The 16,943-nt window shown below is 46.2% G+C and overlaps 1 protein-coding gene across 11 annotated transcripts in view; it reads right to left on the bottom strand.

The window, feature by feature from the left end:
* Positions 1-16,943, bottom strand: part of TNIK (TRAF2 and NCK interacting kinase) — a 353,730-nt gene that overhangs the window by 106,715 nt on the left and 230,072 nt on the right. For all 11 annotated transcript variants that reach the window (XM_014572378.4, XM_014572379.4, XM_075937944.2 and 8 more), the window contains exon 8: positions 2,015-2,069. In XM_014572378.4, coding sequence (XP_014427864.3) covers positions 2,015-2,069 — 55 coding nt within the window. The remainder of the gene's footprint in view (positions 1-2,014; positions 2,070-16,943) is intronic.

Below are 16,943 nucleotides of genomic sequence, written 5' to 3'. Positions count from 1 at the left end.
CCCAGGCTCCAACTCTTCCTGTCCCCATTGCACCCCTTTCCCCAAACCTTCTCCTCACAAGATGCGACCCAGGGAATTACCAGGGGGTGTAGCAGGGGTTAGACCCCCCCCCCCCGCACTCATCATGGTGGATCAGCCCAACAGCCTGCACCGTTTCACTCCCACTACTCATCTGCCAGTCCGCTACAAAGGGCTTGAGCGAAGTAGGCTGGGAGATGGGCAGTGGGGCAGAGCAGGCTCTCTGGTGGTGCTAGTTCCCGCTGCCGTGGTGAGTGCTGAGGGACCTGATTCCTGCTGCTGCCTGTGCAAGCCAACTCCTGCCCCCCAGGTAATCCCCCAGGACATCCTGGGCCTCATGGCTAACGTGGGGACCACCCCATTTATAGGACAGTTGAGGCAGCCACGGTGGGGGCCCCTAAAGTGCAGAGCCTGGGGCAGCCACCCTGAACCATCCTATGGACAGGATGACCCTAAACGGCAGGAAGCAGAACAAGTACTGAGCATTTCACAGATAAAGCATATGTGAGGGGCAAGTGGAGAGCCTAGAGATAGAATTTCTCTGAAGTTACAAGAACTCCAAAAAAATACCACTGCAAGGTGGGGATTTGAATAGATGCTCAAGAGTCCCTTTCCAGTCCAGTGGTAGGATTCCAGAAATGGGCCGGAGCTGCAGAGCTTGGATCAAGCTCTGAATTCCCCCAAGCTTTGGGGTATCTTTACCAGGCATTTTGGTTCAGAGTTAGGCGCTAGCTCTGAAGGAAGTGTACCTGCAGCTTTGCATTTAAGTGCACTGACAGACACTGGTGCAGGCAACAGCTCGTATATGAGCTGTGCTTCAAAGCCATTCCATATGCATCTGGGATCTCTGCCCTGGTTACTTTTAAAAAACAAGGTCCTAGCTTAAAACTGATTGGAGTCTTCACAGGCTTACAAACTACCTAAATGCTAGGGATGTGAAGGACTAGTCGACTAGTCGCTTCCCTCCCGCTTGCCGCCTCTATCCGATAGAGGTAGCAAGGGCGGGGGAAGAAGAAGGGGTACTTCAAAGTGGCAACACCACTTGAAGCCTGGGGCCAAATCCTGGGCTCTATGTGGCACTGCCACTTTGAAAAGCCACGTGCAGTTGCCACTTGAAGCCTGGGGCCAAATCCTGGGCTCTATGTGGCACTGCCACTTTGAAAAGCCACGTGCAGCCCAGGTCCAGCTGGGGTGTCCCCAGGCTGCATGCAGTCTTTCAAAGTGGCAGCACCGTACAATGCCCGGGATCAGCTGACCTCAGGCTCTGTGTGGCACTGCCGCTTTGAAACACCGCAGGGAGCCCGGCATCAGGCTCCTTCTGGCATTTCAAAGCGGTAGCGCTGTGTAGAGCCCAGGGTCAGCAGGGGACTCCCCAGCTGACTCTGAGCTTCATGCGGCACTTTCACCTTTGAAGTGTAGCAACAGCCCTAGGACTGTTGCTACACTTCAAAGGCGGAGGTGCCCTATTGACTAATCGAATAGTTGATGCAAAATGCATCGACTATTCTATTAGTTAATTACTCAATACTTAACATCTCTACTAAACGCACCTGCTAAATCTGATGTATTGTTATTTGTGTCACAAGAAAGGCCACTGAAATACTACACCAAAGCTTTTCCAATGTTTTTCCACTCAGAGTTGAAATACTCCTCAGAGTGCTTTAAAAAGAAGAGGAACTGATTTTACCCCTATTTTAACTAGAAGAAATTGAAGTACTTGCCCAAGATCACACAGAAATTCAGTGAGAAAGCTGGGAATAGAATCCAGATCGCTAGACTCCCATTCCAGTGCTCTAGCCACCTGATCACACTGACTTGTAGCATTTAGAGGCCTTCCTGTTTCAGTTCTCAACATTCACCCCCCTCTTCTGGGCTCCCAGTTCACCCTTGCTTAGATTTTTCCTCTCTGTGGAGCGGGGACTGCATATGCAGTTTGTGGTGTGTGGCTGGTGCTTAACAAAGGAGAGTGAGTTACCAAGGCAGTGTATCTACTTACGAGGAGCACCTTCTGCCATCTCTATGGCTGTTATCCCCAAAGACCATAAGTCACTCTGAAAAACAAAATACAGAGAAATGTCTAGTGCAGAAAAACCTTGTAACGATTCAGAGTCTTTCTGAGAGAGGAATGACTGTGTTCACTCCACAGGAAGGGTTTCTGAGCCATTTTATTCCTGAGAGTTTGATCTGTATTCTCTCTCTAAGGCCTTGAACTCCTAGCACTGAAGATTTTCTTTGATGGTTTTCTCATTGTCAGTGCTTTCCGCATAGGATTTCCCGCCCTGAATTGAGAGGTGGATTTTTTTTGAATGACTGAAAAACAATGTCCGTATGAGAGCTCTGAAGCCCTATGATCCAGGATGATCATGTTTCAATAATAAAGCGCTACTCCTTTTGAGAGTGAAACTCAGAAACTCAGAAACGTGATATTTCAGCAGCAGCAGCACTGGGCAATTCTATGCTGAATTGTTTCACCTCATCTCCCTCTTCCAACACTGCCAGAGACTACCAGCTTCTGGCTTGCGTACACTTTAACATGCAGCCCTAACAGAACAAAGTAGAGTAGGACGTACAAACACAAGACACCTTTTGATGCTCCAGATGAGATACACAGACAGAGTAAATAAAAAGTCAATATGACTCAGCATGCTCTATGGATCTGGGGGTGAAGCAATTTCTCCACATGTGGAAACGGTTGCCTAGACACCACACAATTCATACCAACTTCTGCTGTACCTGCTACACCTTCTCTCCCTTCCCTTTTTACTTCCGCACATTTGAAACATTTTAATACTTGTGAGTGAGTCAAATTGGCAATGCCATTGACTGAGGTGTTCTGTTGACAGATGGACAAACCCTGATGTCTTTATTCAACCCAAATTCTCACTCAAATTTTTGCCTGAGGTTGGACTAAATCAGGCCAGATCATGCCTTTATTTATTTAAGGCATCTTCATTGCTGCTGTGGAATATCTTACATGCATTCATGATGTAGCGACATATTACTGTACCATCTTCATATAAAAGACGAGGCAGCTGAGACGGGGGGGGAGGGGTGGGGCATGGGAGGAGGGAAATGACTTGTCCAAAGTCACATGCAGAGTGTGGCAGAGTCAGATATGGAATTTGGATCTCTCGAAGTCCCAGGACTTGTTTACACTAGGAAGGTTGGCCTCTAAATATAGCAGTATAGTTAAAGCAGCAGAACCTTTCTGCTGTGGACACAATTATAGCGGTGTTCGTACTAGGGATGTAAGGGAGCAGTCAACTACGCGCTTCCACCACCCCCACTGCCTCTGTGTCAGAGGCAGCAAGGGGTGGGGGGAAGCAGAAGCTGTTGCTGGGGGGGAGCTGGCTTAAAAGCAGGGTCCTCCTAGCACCATCTCCACAGTGCGGGGGGTAGGAAGGAAAGATTGGAGAAGCAGAGCCCCGGCAAGCTCACTACATATAAAATGCAGAGCTGCAGCAGGGGTAGCTTCCGAGGCCGGTGCAAGCTGGGATTAAGCGGTCTCAGCTCACGCCAGCTCCGAGACTGCTGTGACTCTGCATTTTAAATGTATAGCCACAGTGGGGTTAGCTCCCAGCTTGCACTGCCCCCAGGCGCTAACCCCACTGCAACTCTGAAGTTTTAATGTAGTAGGAGCTGAGCTGCCTACGCACACAGCTCCTACTACATTTAAACTGCAGAGCCACAGTAGGGGTAACGAGCACCCCCCCTCCTTATCGCTAATCGAGTAGTCGATGGAAATTTTCTGATTCAGGAATGGAAATGAGCTATAGCAGTATAATACTTTTATACTGATAGAACTGAATCTAGGCCAGATCTACAGTATAAACTTGAGTCAGCATAGCTATGTCTGTTAGGGGTGTGATCTCTGACTCACACAGCTGTGCTAGAAACCCCCCTGGTGTAGACACAGTTATAGCAACAAAGCTATGCTTTTGCTGGCAAAGCCTGTTTTGGTTAATGGGGCTGGAGTCTGGATTAAGCTCTAACAGCAATGGTGGGGATATAAACTGTGTCCGCACTAGGGAGTGCTTTGATAGTACATGATGCCGGTATAGCTATACCAGCAAAGTGCTCCTCATGTAGTCCTGGACCTATCCTAGGGCTTTACTGAAATACCTATGTCGGGGCAAAGTTTTAGCTCCCACCTTAACCAACATAATGATATCACTAAAACTTTCAAGCACAGACCAGCACTTAGACTATCACTCCCCTCTAAACTGCCTTCTTTATCCTTTTCTAATGAAGTTGCAAGGGAAGGAAACATTCCAATATTTCTGGTAGGAGGCAGGTTTTGCCCTATATTCCCCTCATAGAAGTGGCATTATCCACAGTAAGGAAGGATCCCTACTGAGTAAAGGCTTCTAGTTTGATTGGGTGTACATAGAGGAGAAGCATCCCCATGGTACTCCCCTGACACGCCTCACCCCACAGCTCTCCTGGTATGAAGAGGGAACTGATTTATGTCTATTTCATGTTTGGTTTCTCTGCTTAGCCTGTAGTCAACACATTTGTGGTGGTTGTCTTGGTGATATAGACACCAGGGGTTGAATCCTGGGTCCATTCATTTCAATAGGGCAAAGACTCAACCGAAGCTGGTGAGGCACTGGCCTGAGATCCATCAAGGTATGTCCTTTAGAAATCTAAACTATATTCCAGGATGTATTCATATTATAGCTGACCTAAGCTGGATTTGAACTGAGGGTAAACAACTCCATATTCTCCTACCAACCCTTTGAGCCCTCCATGAGGCAGCTAATTTAATAACATGCACCACAAACAAACTAGTAAGCGACAGAAAAAGCTGGAATGTCACGGCTATGCTTTTCATTCTTTCTAGCAAGACTTTGGAGGTGTTAGGAGCTCCTGGCTCAGTTGACAGTCATACTCTGAGGGCATAAATAGACCCTACTATCAATCGTTGTGCCCAACTGGCAGTGGCTAACTCACCAGTTCAAGTTAAATGATCTATAAATTGATTTGATGCCAGGCCCATAGAAAGGTGGCTTGGGATTGATCAAAAATATGAAGTGTCTTGAGATAATTAGCAGAAAAAGGGGGACGGAGCTAGATGCCACTGATTAATATGAGAGAGGAAAGTTAGGTTTCTCCAAAGGGAGGAGAAACAAACATGCTTCCTTGTATTCTGCTCCCAAATCTTCAGCAGCCCACATGGCAAATTCAGCAATTGATCTTCCAAACACCTGAGCAAATGGGGAGCTTCCTCTTGGAAAACTCTTTTGATATAAAACTTGTATCACTTCTCCTGGGATTACTGCATTTTCAAATGGCAACATTTATATTCCTGGCTATTCACCAGGACACAGGTGTAAGCAGTGTTCAACTGTCCGTACTAGAGAGCACCTAGAAGTCATTGATGTGCGGGGTTTAAGCCTTTAGATCTCAAAGACACTTCTGTTCTTGCACACTGGAGAAAATGCTTCAATTACCAGAAGACGGGGAAAATAATGTATTGCATGAGAGAGAGAAAGCGATAAGTTTCCTTAGTGGCCATGATACAACTCACTTTTGGCAGAAGTTAGGTAATTCAGTACTCTAGATACGGTGAAGGTAGAGCTGCATGATGATTAATAACCAAGTACCAAATATATTAAAAACAGAACACAGACTAATTTCAGTGCCTTCATTTGAAATATTGCCCAAGACACATCTTGAGGTTGTTGGACAGCCAGCTGGCACCATGAAGAGTTTCAATTAAAGCAAAGCCAAGGGGCTCTCTTATAGACGATATACTCCTCTCCAAAGCAGGGGAATGGATCAACTTCTCTTTCAGGTACAGCCATCCACTCCAGTAGGCATCCACTGGCAACAGCTTTGCCTTCCGGTGCCTTTCAGCATATCCGGATCTATACTGTAGCCCACTAAGATGATTTCCTGGCTAGGTTGCAGTTTTGGTGACAGAGCCCTGCCATTTGCTCCTGCCTAGGACTCCAGGAGACTGCTGATTGGGGGCATTAAAAGACTATTTTTTAAAAACCACAACGCAATAAACACTGTTGAATACTGGAGATGAGTAACATACCACAGCAGAACCTCCAGCTACCTGACGAGTCAGCACAAATTGGTTGCCTGGTAGAGGTAGGACTTTTACAACAGCTCAAACAATTTTTTACAGGAAACTGGGGGGGGGGGATATATTTTAAATTGGTCTCTTAAAGAAAGAAGCTGTCTGTTAGGGGTGGTCTTTACATGCTGGCTTTTCTTTATGTTGATAGACTTTAAAAAAATCACAAATAATTACATTTTTAAACAAAATAGTCCTGATTCTATCCTGGCATGCAAGCGTGCAATTCCCACTGAAGTCATGGACCCTTTCCACTATGCTTTCTGCCTTTCCTCTTTGCCTTCCTTTATCTCTACCGCCCATTCAGTTTTGCTCTCCATTTATCCAGCCCTCTGTCACTTCCCTGCAAGCTCTTTCAACCTTCCCTCTCCTTCATTTCAACCGCAACAAGCACCTTTTCAAAACCAAACCTCCTGAAACCACGTTTTTATCATATAAATGAAATGACTATCACAGCTAATGAGAGGAACATTTTGTTTCACCTCTTTCTGGCTTTTTGTAGTGTCTGGTCTTCAGGGCACTTCTTCCCGATGCTTTCTGGATATGTGTGGGAGCTACTGATATTTAATAAACAGCAGTGCAGCCACTAGCAAGGAGGCCAGGGAAATTGCAGATGAGTTAGCAAGGGTAGCATCAACCCAATTTTTGAACTTATTTAAGGACTTATTGACTCCCAGAGACGCCCCCCTGACTAATGGGAATGAGACAGGATCCTTAATCGCATGCGAAGACCTGAGCTCCTGAACTCAGGGTTCAGTGTTTTCTTTGTAGGAGTTGACACTTCCAGCACGTAAGCACATTTCTTTCAACTAGGTTAGTTACTAGAACCACACAGATTAGGGACAGAAGAGACCTATTAGGCCAATAGCTCCCAACCTTTTTAGATCATGGACTGGTAACATTTTATTTGTATATTCGTTATACAAATAATAACTATGCAAATAAGATGTTATCGGTCTGCCAAAAGGTTGTGAATGGGTTTGCCTGTCCATGGTATAAAAAGCTTCAGCCACCAGAGCCCCCCAGTGCTAGCCCTAACCCCCTAGAGCCCCCCCCCCCGGTCTAGCCACTGACCCCAGAGACCCTTGCAGTCAACCCCCCTACTGCCAGCCTCCTATCCTCAGAGCCCTCAGTGCCAGCCCCCCCATCCCAAATGCCTCAGTGCCAGCCCCCTGCCCCTTAGAGCCTCACCACCACCACCAGACCCCCTCAGTGCCAGCCTCCTGTTTCCAGAGCCCCACTGACCTCAACCCTCCAGGGCTCCCCCCAGTGCCAGTTCCCAAAACCCAATATTAGCCCTGTCTCCAGTGTCATCCCTGCCCCTATAGCCCCCTCACTACTAGCCCTGCCCCAGAGCTCCCCAGTGCCAGCTCCCCACCCTGGATATCCCAGTGCCCCACCCAGTGTCAAACCTCCACCTCTTAGAGCCCCCCACCCCTTAGAGCTTCCCAGTACTAGCCTTGCCCCCAGAGCTATTAGCTTCATTCCCAGAACCCTCCAGTGCCAGCCTCCTGCCTCTTAGAGCCGCCCACCCCCAGAGTACACCAGCCCTAGCCCCGCCCCTACAGCCCTCAGTACCTGCCTCACCCCCTCACCTAGCCCTGTGCTGCCTCCCAACCGCCAGCTGGGCGCTGCTCCCTAGGTTGCAGCTGCTCTAAGGCTGCTGTGCCAGGCTCTGCGCAGCCCTCCCGCTGCACAGTGAACCGCTCTTCCATGGGCGGGAGGAGGCGCCGCCCCAGACCAGCACTGGTTGGCTGAGAGGTGGGGCAGGACGTGCCTCTCCCAACAGCGGGAGGGGAGGTGCTGGGTGGTGTACCTCAGCCCTGGCCCCCAGAGTTACTGCAGCCCAACAGCCAGCGGTTTGTGGCCCCAGGCCGGTCCGCAGCACAGTGGTTGGGAACCACTGTATTAGGTCATCTAGCCCTTCCCAAAGGGCCAGAGCAGTACTAATTGCAAATAGCAATAATATTTATGTATGTAACTCTTTGTAGCCTGTGGCGGTGAGTCGGGGTTCCCCCATGTCCTGCAGCCCCATAGCACCAAGAACAGACTCTGCCAGCCAGTAGAATAGAGAGGGTGATGTGCTTACAGGAGTCAGGGCCAGGCAGCCTCAGACCCCTTGGGATAGGGGTCCATTTCCTCCCCTAGACCCTCAGTCCTCAGCTTAGGCTGTTTCCTTCATGTTTCCGAGCCAGCAACTGCCTCGCTTCCAGACCCTGCCCTCAAACCAGGTGTTCGTCTCCGCCTCCCTTCCTTTGTCTCTCCCCTGTGGAAAGAGCCTTGTTATCTGGTCAGGCTGGTCCTAGGTGTGTGGGCTAATACACATGTGGGTGAATCAGTGGGAATCACACATCACAGTGCAGGTGGAACACCGGGTTACAGAGCAGACAGCACCCCCACTCTGTCACATAGCCACAAATCACCATGCAAACACTAGACTCAATTCAGCCCCAGTGGCAGAGCCTGCTCAGAGAGCAGCTGGGGGAGAAAAAGGTGCCTACAGCTACTCAGCCTCCATGGCAACCACAGGAAATCTCTGCATCCCTCCTCCCCCTGGCAGGTAGTGCTGGCTAATACAGGTGCAAAACACTCAGAGTTGGACTCAGAGATGGACTGCTTGGGCAGGCCATACAGTAGGATTCTAATGAGCTAGAGATGTAAAATCCCATTTAACCGGTTAACCTGTTGCACATTGGCCATCTAGACTGGCATGATTTTCCGCAAATGCTTTTAACGGAAAAGTTTTCCATTAAAAACATTTGCGGAAAAGCATCCGTGCCAATCTAGAAGCAGTTTTGCTCAAGAAAGCCCCGATTGCCATTTTTGCGATGGGTTTTTTTTGAGCAAAACAAATCTGAGCTGTCTACTCTGGCCCTTTTGCGCAAAAGGACTTTTCCCCAAACGGGAGCAGCATAGTATTTCCGCAAGAAGCACTGATTTCTTACGAGATCGTTAGTATTCTTGTGAAAATTCAAGCGGCCAGTGTAGACAGCTGGCAAGTTTTTCCATAAAAGCAGCTGCTTTTGCGGAAAAACTTGCCAGAGTAGACACAGCCTATATGCTTAATTGATTAAATGATAAGGGGGGGGGGAGATGGTGGGCCCCACCACAGGGCTAGAGCAGCTCTCTGCCTGCCACAGGCGGGGAGTTGCTCCAGCCCCTATAGGTTAACCAGTTAACCATTCACATCCCTAGTATGAACCCTGATGCAATGTTGAACTGTCATGGCTCTCGTGACCCGTTCGGCGCAGTCACCTCTCCTGGCATAGGAGGGTACAATTTGCATCTTTCTGTGCCGGGGGTGTGAATCAAGCCCATTAGCACCTTAATCCTCACAGTATCTCTGTCTTATAGGTACATACTATATTGTTATCCTGAGATGGGAAGAATAAGTCAGGGTCAAATTCATCCCTATTGAAACTCCACCAGTATAATGGAGTTACATCACAATTGAATGTAGCCCCAGAGAATTCAAACTATTAACATAATGAGAGTGAGAAGGAAGCCCAGGGTTAGAATTTATGGGCTCCTGGTTCCTACTTGCACACTCCAATTACTAGACATGCTGAGATATTCTTAGAGATTTGCCCAGCTTGGTTTAAATGTCACCATTGAAGGGTCACAGCCACCTTACTTGGGAGAGTATTCTAGAGTCTAATTATTTTCAGTGGCAAGACATTTCTCCTGCTGTTTAGCCTAAATTTTCCCCTTATAGAATTTCATCCCAGTTGTCCTCACTGCAATTCCGTTCTGCCCTAAATGATCTCTCTCCACTGTTGGAATTTACACCTTTCAATCTCTTGTGGACCATCATGTCCTCCTTTATTGTTGTTTGCTCAAGTTACTGACTGTCCCAGTCTTTCCACAGGAGTCAATCCTTATAATCCCATCATCATTATTATTGCTCTTCTCTGGACTCTTTCCAATTTCTCAGTAGCCTTCTGATACTGAGGTGCTCAAGATTACAAGTAATACGCCAAATGATTTTTAACTAAGTCCTATAGAAAGGGATTATCACCTCTGTGGGCTTAAAAAGGAATGAAAAACACAGCACGAAACATGTATTTTATATCGATTTGGATTTTTAAATTTTTTTCTTTAATTAGAAAAGCTTTGCAGCCCACCTGCCAAAGAGAAAGCACACTAGTACATCTACAATAATCTCATTTTCGTAGAGGAAGCAATATCTGTTTCCTTTGATTTTAAGCATATTTACAAGATTTCTGTCAACAAAGAAGAAACCTCTACAAAAAAAACAAACAAACCTCAAACAATGTGGGTTTTGTGTTCACTTTCTGTGATGTGGTTTATTTTTGTGAGGGATTTGTTGTATCTTTCTGTACATTACACAGTCAAGCTCTCTTTGCCTAAGAAAACAGTAAGATCAGAAGCAGATTTGCAGATTCCCCCTCCCCTCCCAGGATTAAGTCTGTGGAGGTTCCTTTTTTATCCACTAATTCCAGTCTTTTATATTTGTTATCTCAAGCCATTTGGCCATAGCTGATAGGATCTGATTTGCATCCTTTTTAATGGTCATTTGCATTTTTCTCTCCACTTCAAAGCGGGAGCATCAGCTGGAATGAGGTGAACCTGAGACCTGAGCCAGAGCCAGTGCCTGCCAGATTACAATAAACTCTGAAAACACACCACAGTTTGGCATGTCAGCGGCAATCAGCCTTTTGTTTTATAGCTACAAACAGCCAATGCCAGCTTCAGGGACAAAAACCATCTAGCATGTGATCCTTGAGGACAATAGGGGAATTCTGATCCTAGCTCCTGCTCACTATTCCACTGCTTATTAAGTATCCTTGCTATTTTGGAAGGAGGAAAACATCGGGGATTTTTGAGGGGAAAAAATGCAGTCCATGAAGATTTAAAGGCAGGATTTTTAACAATATCAAAGAATGACAAGCACTCTTTCCAGTCACTGACTCCTTTTTGGGTTGTAAGCCTCTCTAAACTGTATTTAGAATATGCAACTTAACAAGAAATCTATCTAGTGCTAGCAAGAAAAAGATCAAAGAACATCTCAAGAGGAAGAATTAGGCGAACAGGTGAACCACAGGCTTACTACCCTAAGGATATACTCAGCAGATGGAAACCCACAGGGTACGTGAGCCGGAAAGTCTTGGTGAGGATTTGCAATGGAGGAGCTGTGCTAGCTGGAAGGCGTGACTCCAGAGGAAATTCTAATTCAGCAAATCCTTCCTGAAACCTCTTTTTTTGAGACACATCTTTTAAGTGCTGGCCAAAGCTGATCCCCCAGAGTGGAAATGCCTGAGAGAGGGTGAGGGCAGCACCACCTGCCCTCTTGTCAATACCCTCTGGGGCATAGGGAAGTATAATTTACATTTCCCCCAGCCAACATCTATGAAACTGAATCCATGCTATTCAGCAGTCACTCCCTGTAAGCCAGTTCCTTAGTGTAAGATGTGTAAAGAATGGCCCATCTGGGGCAAGCTCCTTCGGGTGAGCTTGCCACTGCTCCTCCTTGCTTCACGTGCAGCCTATGAACCATGAAGCTTTTAGTTCTGCCTCAGAAGCAGCATTCTGCAGACTTTATGTACACCCACAAAGGAAGACCAACAACAGGAGTGGGGAATCCAGTAATTAGCTCAATCTGCTTTGGAATTTGGCACTCAGTTGGCAGACTCTATATGTACTCAATAAAGAAACATTGCAAATGCCCCTAAAGTTTTGTAATATGAATTAAAATACCTGTGGCAGAGACACGCCATACAGTAGTTAATGTGGGTTACAGATAATAAAGCTCCCTAAATGATCCTTACTATAAAAGAACTATTGAGCTCTTAAACAAATGCATGTCACAGTGGTTAAGCAAAGAGGATTAACTATTTGCACATGTGCATATCATTAACAATTTAAATAACCCTTAGGATGAATTCTTATGTTGGGCAGCTGCTCTCAAGAAAACAATCTGTTAAGTTGCTTACTGACATATCTTAACAGACAAAATATACTTGAAGGAGGGCCCCAAAATGTTCAATGGACAAAATATACGGGAACATTTTGGGGCCCTCCTTCAAATATATTTTGTCTATTCAGTGGGAAAGGGCAATTGCCTCTATAATGCTGAGTCACAATGGTGGAGTGTTTGCATCTAGGGTTGCCAAGTGTATGGTTTGAACCAGACACTCTGATATTTGAGCTTTCTGTCCGGGAAACAAACTGAGAAAATACCAGACATATAAATGTCCAGTACTTTCTAATTAAGTTTTTATTATTATCATAAGTATCATAGAATCCTAGAATCCTAGGACTGGAAGGGACCTCAAGAGGTCATCGAGTCCAGTCCCCTGCCCTCATGGCAGGACCAAATACTGTCTAGATCATCCCTGGTAGACATTTATCCAACCTACTCTTAAATATCTCCAGAGATGGGGATTCCACAACTTCCCTGGGAAATTTATTCCAGTGTTTGACTACCCTGACAGTTAGGAACTTTTTCCTATTGTCCAACCTAAACCTCCCTTGCTGCAGTTTAAGCCCATTGCTTCTTGTTCTATCCTCAGAGACCAAGATGAACAAGTTTTCTCCCTCCTCCTTATGACACCCTTTTAGATACCTGAAAACTGCTATCTTGTCCCCCCTCAGTCTTCTCTTTTTTAAACTAAACAAACCCAATTCCTTCAGCCTTCCTTCATAGGTTATGTTCTCTAGACCTTTAATCATTCCTGTTGCTGTTCTCTGGACTCTCTCCAATTTCTCCATACCTTTCTTGAACTGGACACAATACTCCAACTGAGGCCTAACCAGCGCAGAGTAGAGCGGAAGAATGATTTCTTGTGTCTTGCTCACAACACACCTGTTAATGCATCCCAGAATCATGTTTGCTTTTTTAGCAACAGCATCACAGTGCTGACTCATATTCAGCTTGTGGTCCACTATAACCCCTACATCCCTTTCTGCCATACTCCTTCCTAGACAGTCACTTCCCATTCTGTATGTGTGAAATTGATTGTTCCTTCCTAAGTGGAGCACTATGCATTTGTCTTTATTAAACTTCATCCAGTTTACCTCAGACCATTTCTCCAATTTGTCCAGATCATTTTGAATTATGACCCTATCCTCCAGAGTAGTCGCAACCCCTCCCAGCTTGGTATCATCTGCGAACTTAATAAGCATACTTTCTATGTCAATATCTAAATTGTTGATGAAGATATTGAACAGACCCAGTCCCAAAACAAACCTCTGCAGAACCCCACTTGTTATACCTTTCCAGCAGGATTGTGAACCATTAATAACTACTCTCTGAGTACGGTTATCCAGCCAGTTATGCACCCACCTTATAGTAGCCCCATCTAAGTTATATTTACCTAGTTTATTGATAAGAATATCATGAGAGACCATATCAAACGCCTTACTAAAGTCTAGGTATACCACATCCACCGCTTCTCCCTTATCCACAAGACTCATTATCCTATCAAAGAAAGCTATCAGATTGGTTTGACATGATTTGTTCTTTACAAATCCATGCTGGCTGTTCCCTATCACCTTGCCACCTTCCAAGTGTTTACAGATGATTTCCTTAATTACTTGCTCCATTATCTTCCCTGGCACGGAAGTTAAACTAACTGGTCTGTAGTTTCCTGAGTTGTTCTTGTTTCCTTATTTATAGATATTTGCCCTTTTCCAGTCTTCTGAAATCTTTCCCGTCTCCCCTGATTTTCCAAAGATGATAGCTAGAGGCTCAGATACCTCCTCTATCAGCTCTTTGAGTATTCTAGGGTGCATTTCATCAGGCCCTGGTGACTTGCAGGCATCTAACTTTTCTAGGCGGATTTTTAACTTGTTCTTCTTTTTATTTTATCTTCTAAACATATCCCCTTCCCACTAGCATTCACTATGTTAGGCATTCCTTCAGGCCTCTCGGTGAAGACCAAAACAAAGAAGTCATTAAGCATTTCTGCCATTTCTAAGTTTCCTGTTACTGTTTCTGCCTCCTCACTGACTAGTGGGCCTACCCTGTCCTTGGTCTCCCTCTTGCTTCTAATGTATTTATAAAAAGTCTTCTTGTTTCCCTTTATTCCCGTAGTTAATTTGAGCTCATTTTGTGCCTTTGCCTTTCTAATCTTGCACCTGCATTCTTGTGTTGTTTGCCTATATTCATCCTTTGTAATTGGTCCTACTTTCCATTTTTTATATGCCTCCTTTTTATTTTTAGATCATGCAAGATCTCGTGGTTAAACTAAAGCGGGCTTTTGCCATATTTTTTATCTTTCCGACGCCCTTAATAATGTCCCTTTGAAAAACTGCCAACTCTTCACAGTTGTTTTTCCCCTTAGTCTTGATTCCCATTGGACCTTACCTATCAACTCTCTGAGCTTACCAAAATCCTCCTTCCTGAAATCCATTGTCTCTATTTTGCTGTTCTCTATTCTACCCTTCCTTAGAATTCTGAACTCTATGATTTCATGATCATTTTCACCCAAGCTGCCTTCCACTTTCAAATTCTCAACCAGTTCCTCCCTATTTGTTAGGATCAAATCTAGAACAGCTTCCCCCCGGTAGCTTTTTCAACCTTCTGAAATAAAAAGTTTTCTCCAATGTAGTCCAAGAACTTATTGGATAGTCTGTGCCCCACTGTGTTATTTTCCCAACATATGTCTGGATAGTTGAAGTCCTCCATCACCACCAAATCTTGGGCTTTGGATGATATTGTTAGTTGTTTAAAAAAAAGCCTCATCCACTTCTTCCACCTGGATAGGTGGCCAGTAGTAGACTCCTAGCATGACATCACCCTTGTTTTTAACCACTTTTAGCCTAACCCAGAGACTCTTAACACTTCCGTCTCCCATGTCCATCTCCACCTCACTCCAAGTGTGTTCATTTTTAGTATATAAGGCAACACCTCCTCCCTTTTTCCCGTCTGTCCTTCCTGAGCAAGCTGTACCCTTCCATACAAACATTCCAATCATGTGTATATCCCACCAAGTTTCTGTGATGCCAACAATGTCATAATTGTACTTATTTATTAGCACTTCCAGTTCTTCCTGCTTATTACCCATACTTCTCGCATTTGTATACAGGTATCTAAGATACTGATTTGATCTTGCCTCCCATTGACCCTTGCCTCTCTGCCATTATAGCCCACACTCCCTCCCATTTCCAACCTATCTCCCAGGTCTCCATGTTCTCCACTTACCCGTGGGCTTTGTATGAGTACGTAGTTGCGTACTGCCTGGCTGGTAGACGCGCTACCGCTGTGTGAGCGTGTCTACTAGCCAGGCAGTATACAAGTATGCAGTAGAGGAGGGGGCGGGGGCGGGATGGAATCCCCGGGGCCGTACTCACCCGTGCACCCTGCCAGGACTGTGTGCGGGACAGGCAGCACCGTGGGATCTGTGTGCACCTGGGCCATCCCTACTCCCTGCCGGCCGGTTCCACCCCACCCCCCCGACTCCTTCCCTGGTCAGCCCCACTCCTCCAATCCCCTCCTAGCGAGCCCTGCTTCCCACCAGCTGGTTCCCCCCCCCCCCATATCTCCCGGCCAGCCCCACTCCCCCAAATTCCCTCCCGGCCAGACTCGCTCCCCTCCCGGCCAGTCCCCTCCATCCCCGATCTGAGATCAAATGTGTCCGGTATTTTTTTCAAGCCATTTGGTAACCCTATTTGCATCATCACATGGTGAAGTTGTATTGCTAATATGTGGCTAGTCTTCTATAAATCCTTGCCTCAAAGGACCCAACAGTGCTTTTCAAACACCATTTTGCACAACGCCCTCATAGGATGAGAAATGGGCAAATGCACAGCAATGTTTCAACTTAAACTGTCTATTCATTGTGGAAGGACTGGTTTTCAGAGGGGAGGAGTATGCACTGCAGCACTAGATAACCAGCACTACTAAAAATCAGGCCCGGAACATCCCAAGCTAGATATACAAAAAAAGACACCCAGAATTAGTGGACTCTTTTGGAGTCTTTGGCCGAGGTGACTTGCCTACAGTTAAAGCAAGACAGAGTTATGAGTAGAGTACAGAAGTCCCAATCTTACCTGCACTTGAACCAATTTAATCCTGCAATCTTGGGAACCAGGATATGATGAATTAAAGATTTTGCGAGGCCAGGGAGGGTTCCGCGGGGTCTGGGCATGACGGGTGGGGCACTTACTTGCTCTCCAGCTCCTGGAAGCACACGTGTATCTGCACTCCCCACTGCTCTGAGGCACTCCCCACTGTCACTATGGGAGCGGTGAGGAAAAGCCTTATGGGAAGTGGCTCTGCACACTGCCATTCCCTCAGTCTGGGGAGAAGGTGAGCAGCAGTGCACAGAGCCACTTCCTCCTCCATACCACAGGTGTTCCCAGATTAGGGACACCCAGAATATGGAGGTTTAAGTATAACTGGGAGTCATAATTCCTGGCTTCTATTCCTGCTTTTCACTTGACACATGATCTAGGCCTGGGCAATGACAATGTTGCATCCTCATGACAATGTCACAGGCACTGACATAGAAACATAGACTCATAGGTCTGGAAGAGACCTCAGGAGGTCATCAAGCCCAGCCCCCTGCCCAAAGCAGGACCAATCCCAACTAAATCAACCCAACCAGGGCTTTGTCAAACTGAGATTTAAAAACCTCTAGGGATGGAGATTCCACCACCTCTCTAGGTGACCCATTCAGTACTTCACCACCCTCCTTGTGAAATAGTTTTTCCTAATATCCAACCTAGACCTTCCCCACTGTAACTTGAGACCATTGCTCCTAGTTCTGCCATCCGTCACTACTGACGGATCCTTTCATCCTCTTTGGAACCTTCCTTCAGGAAGTTGAAGGCTGCTATCAAATCCCCCTTCACTCTTCTCTTCTGCAGACGA

Source organism: Pelodiscus sinensis, chromosome 10 (genome assembly GCF_052426305.1).
Source record: "Pelodiscus sinensis isolate ZL-2025 chromosome 10, ASM5242630v1, whole genome shotgun sequence".
NCBI classification, from domain to species: domain Eukaryota; kingdom Metazoa; phylum Chordata; order Testudines; family Trionychidae; genus Pelodiscus; species Pelodiscus sinensis.
This window is presented reverse-complemented; position numbering and strand designations above follow the sequence as displayed.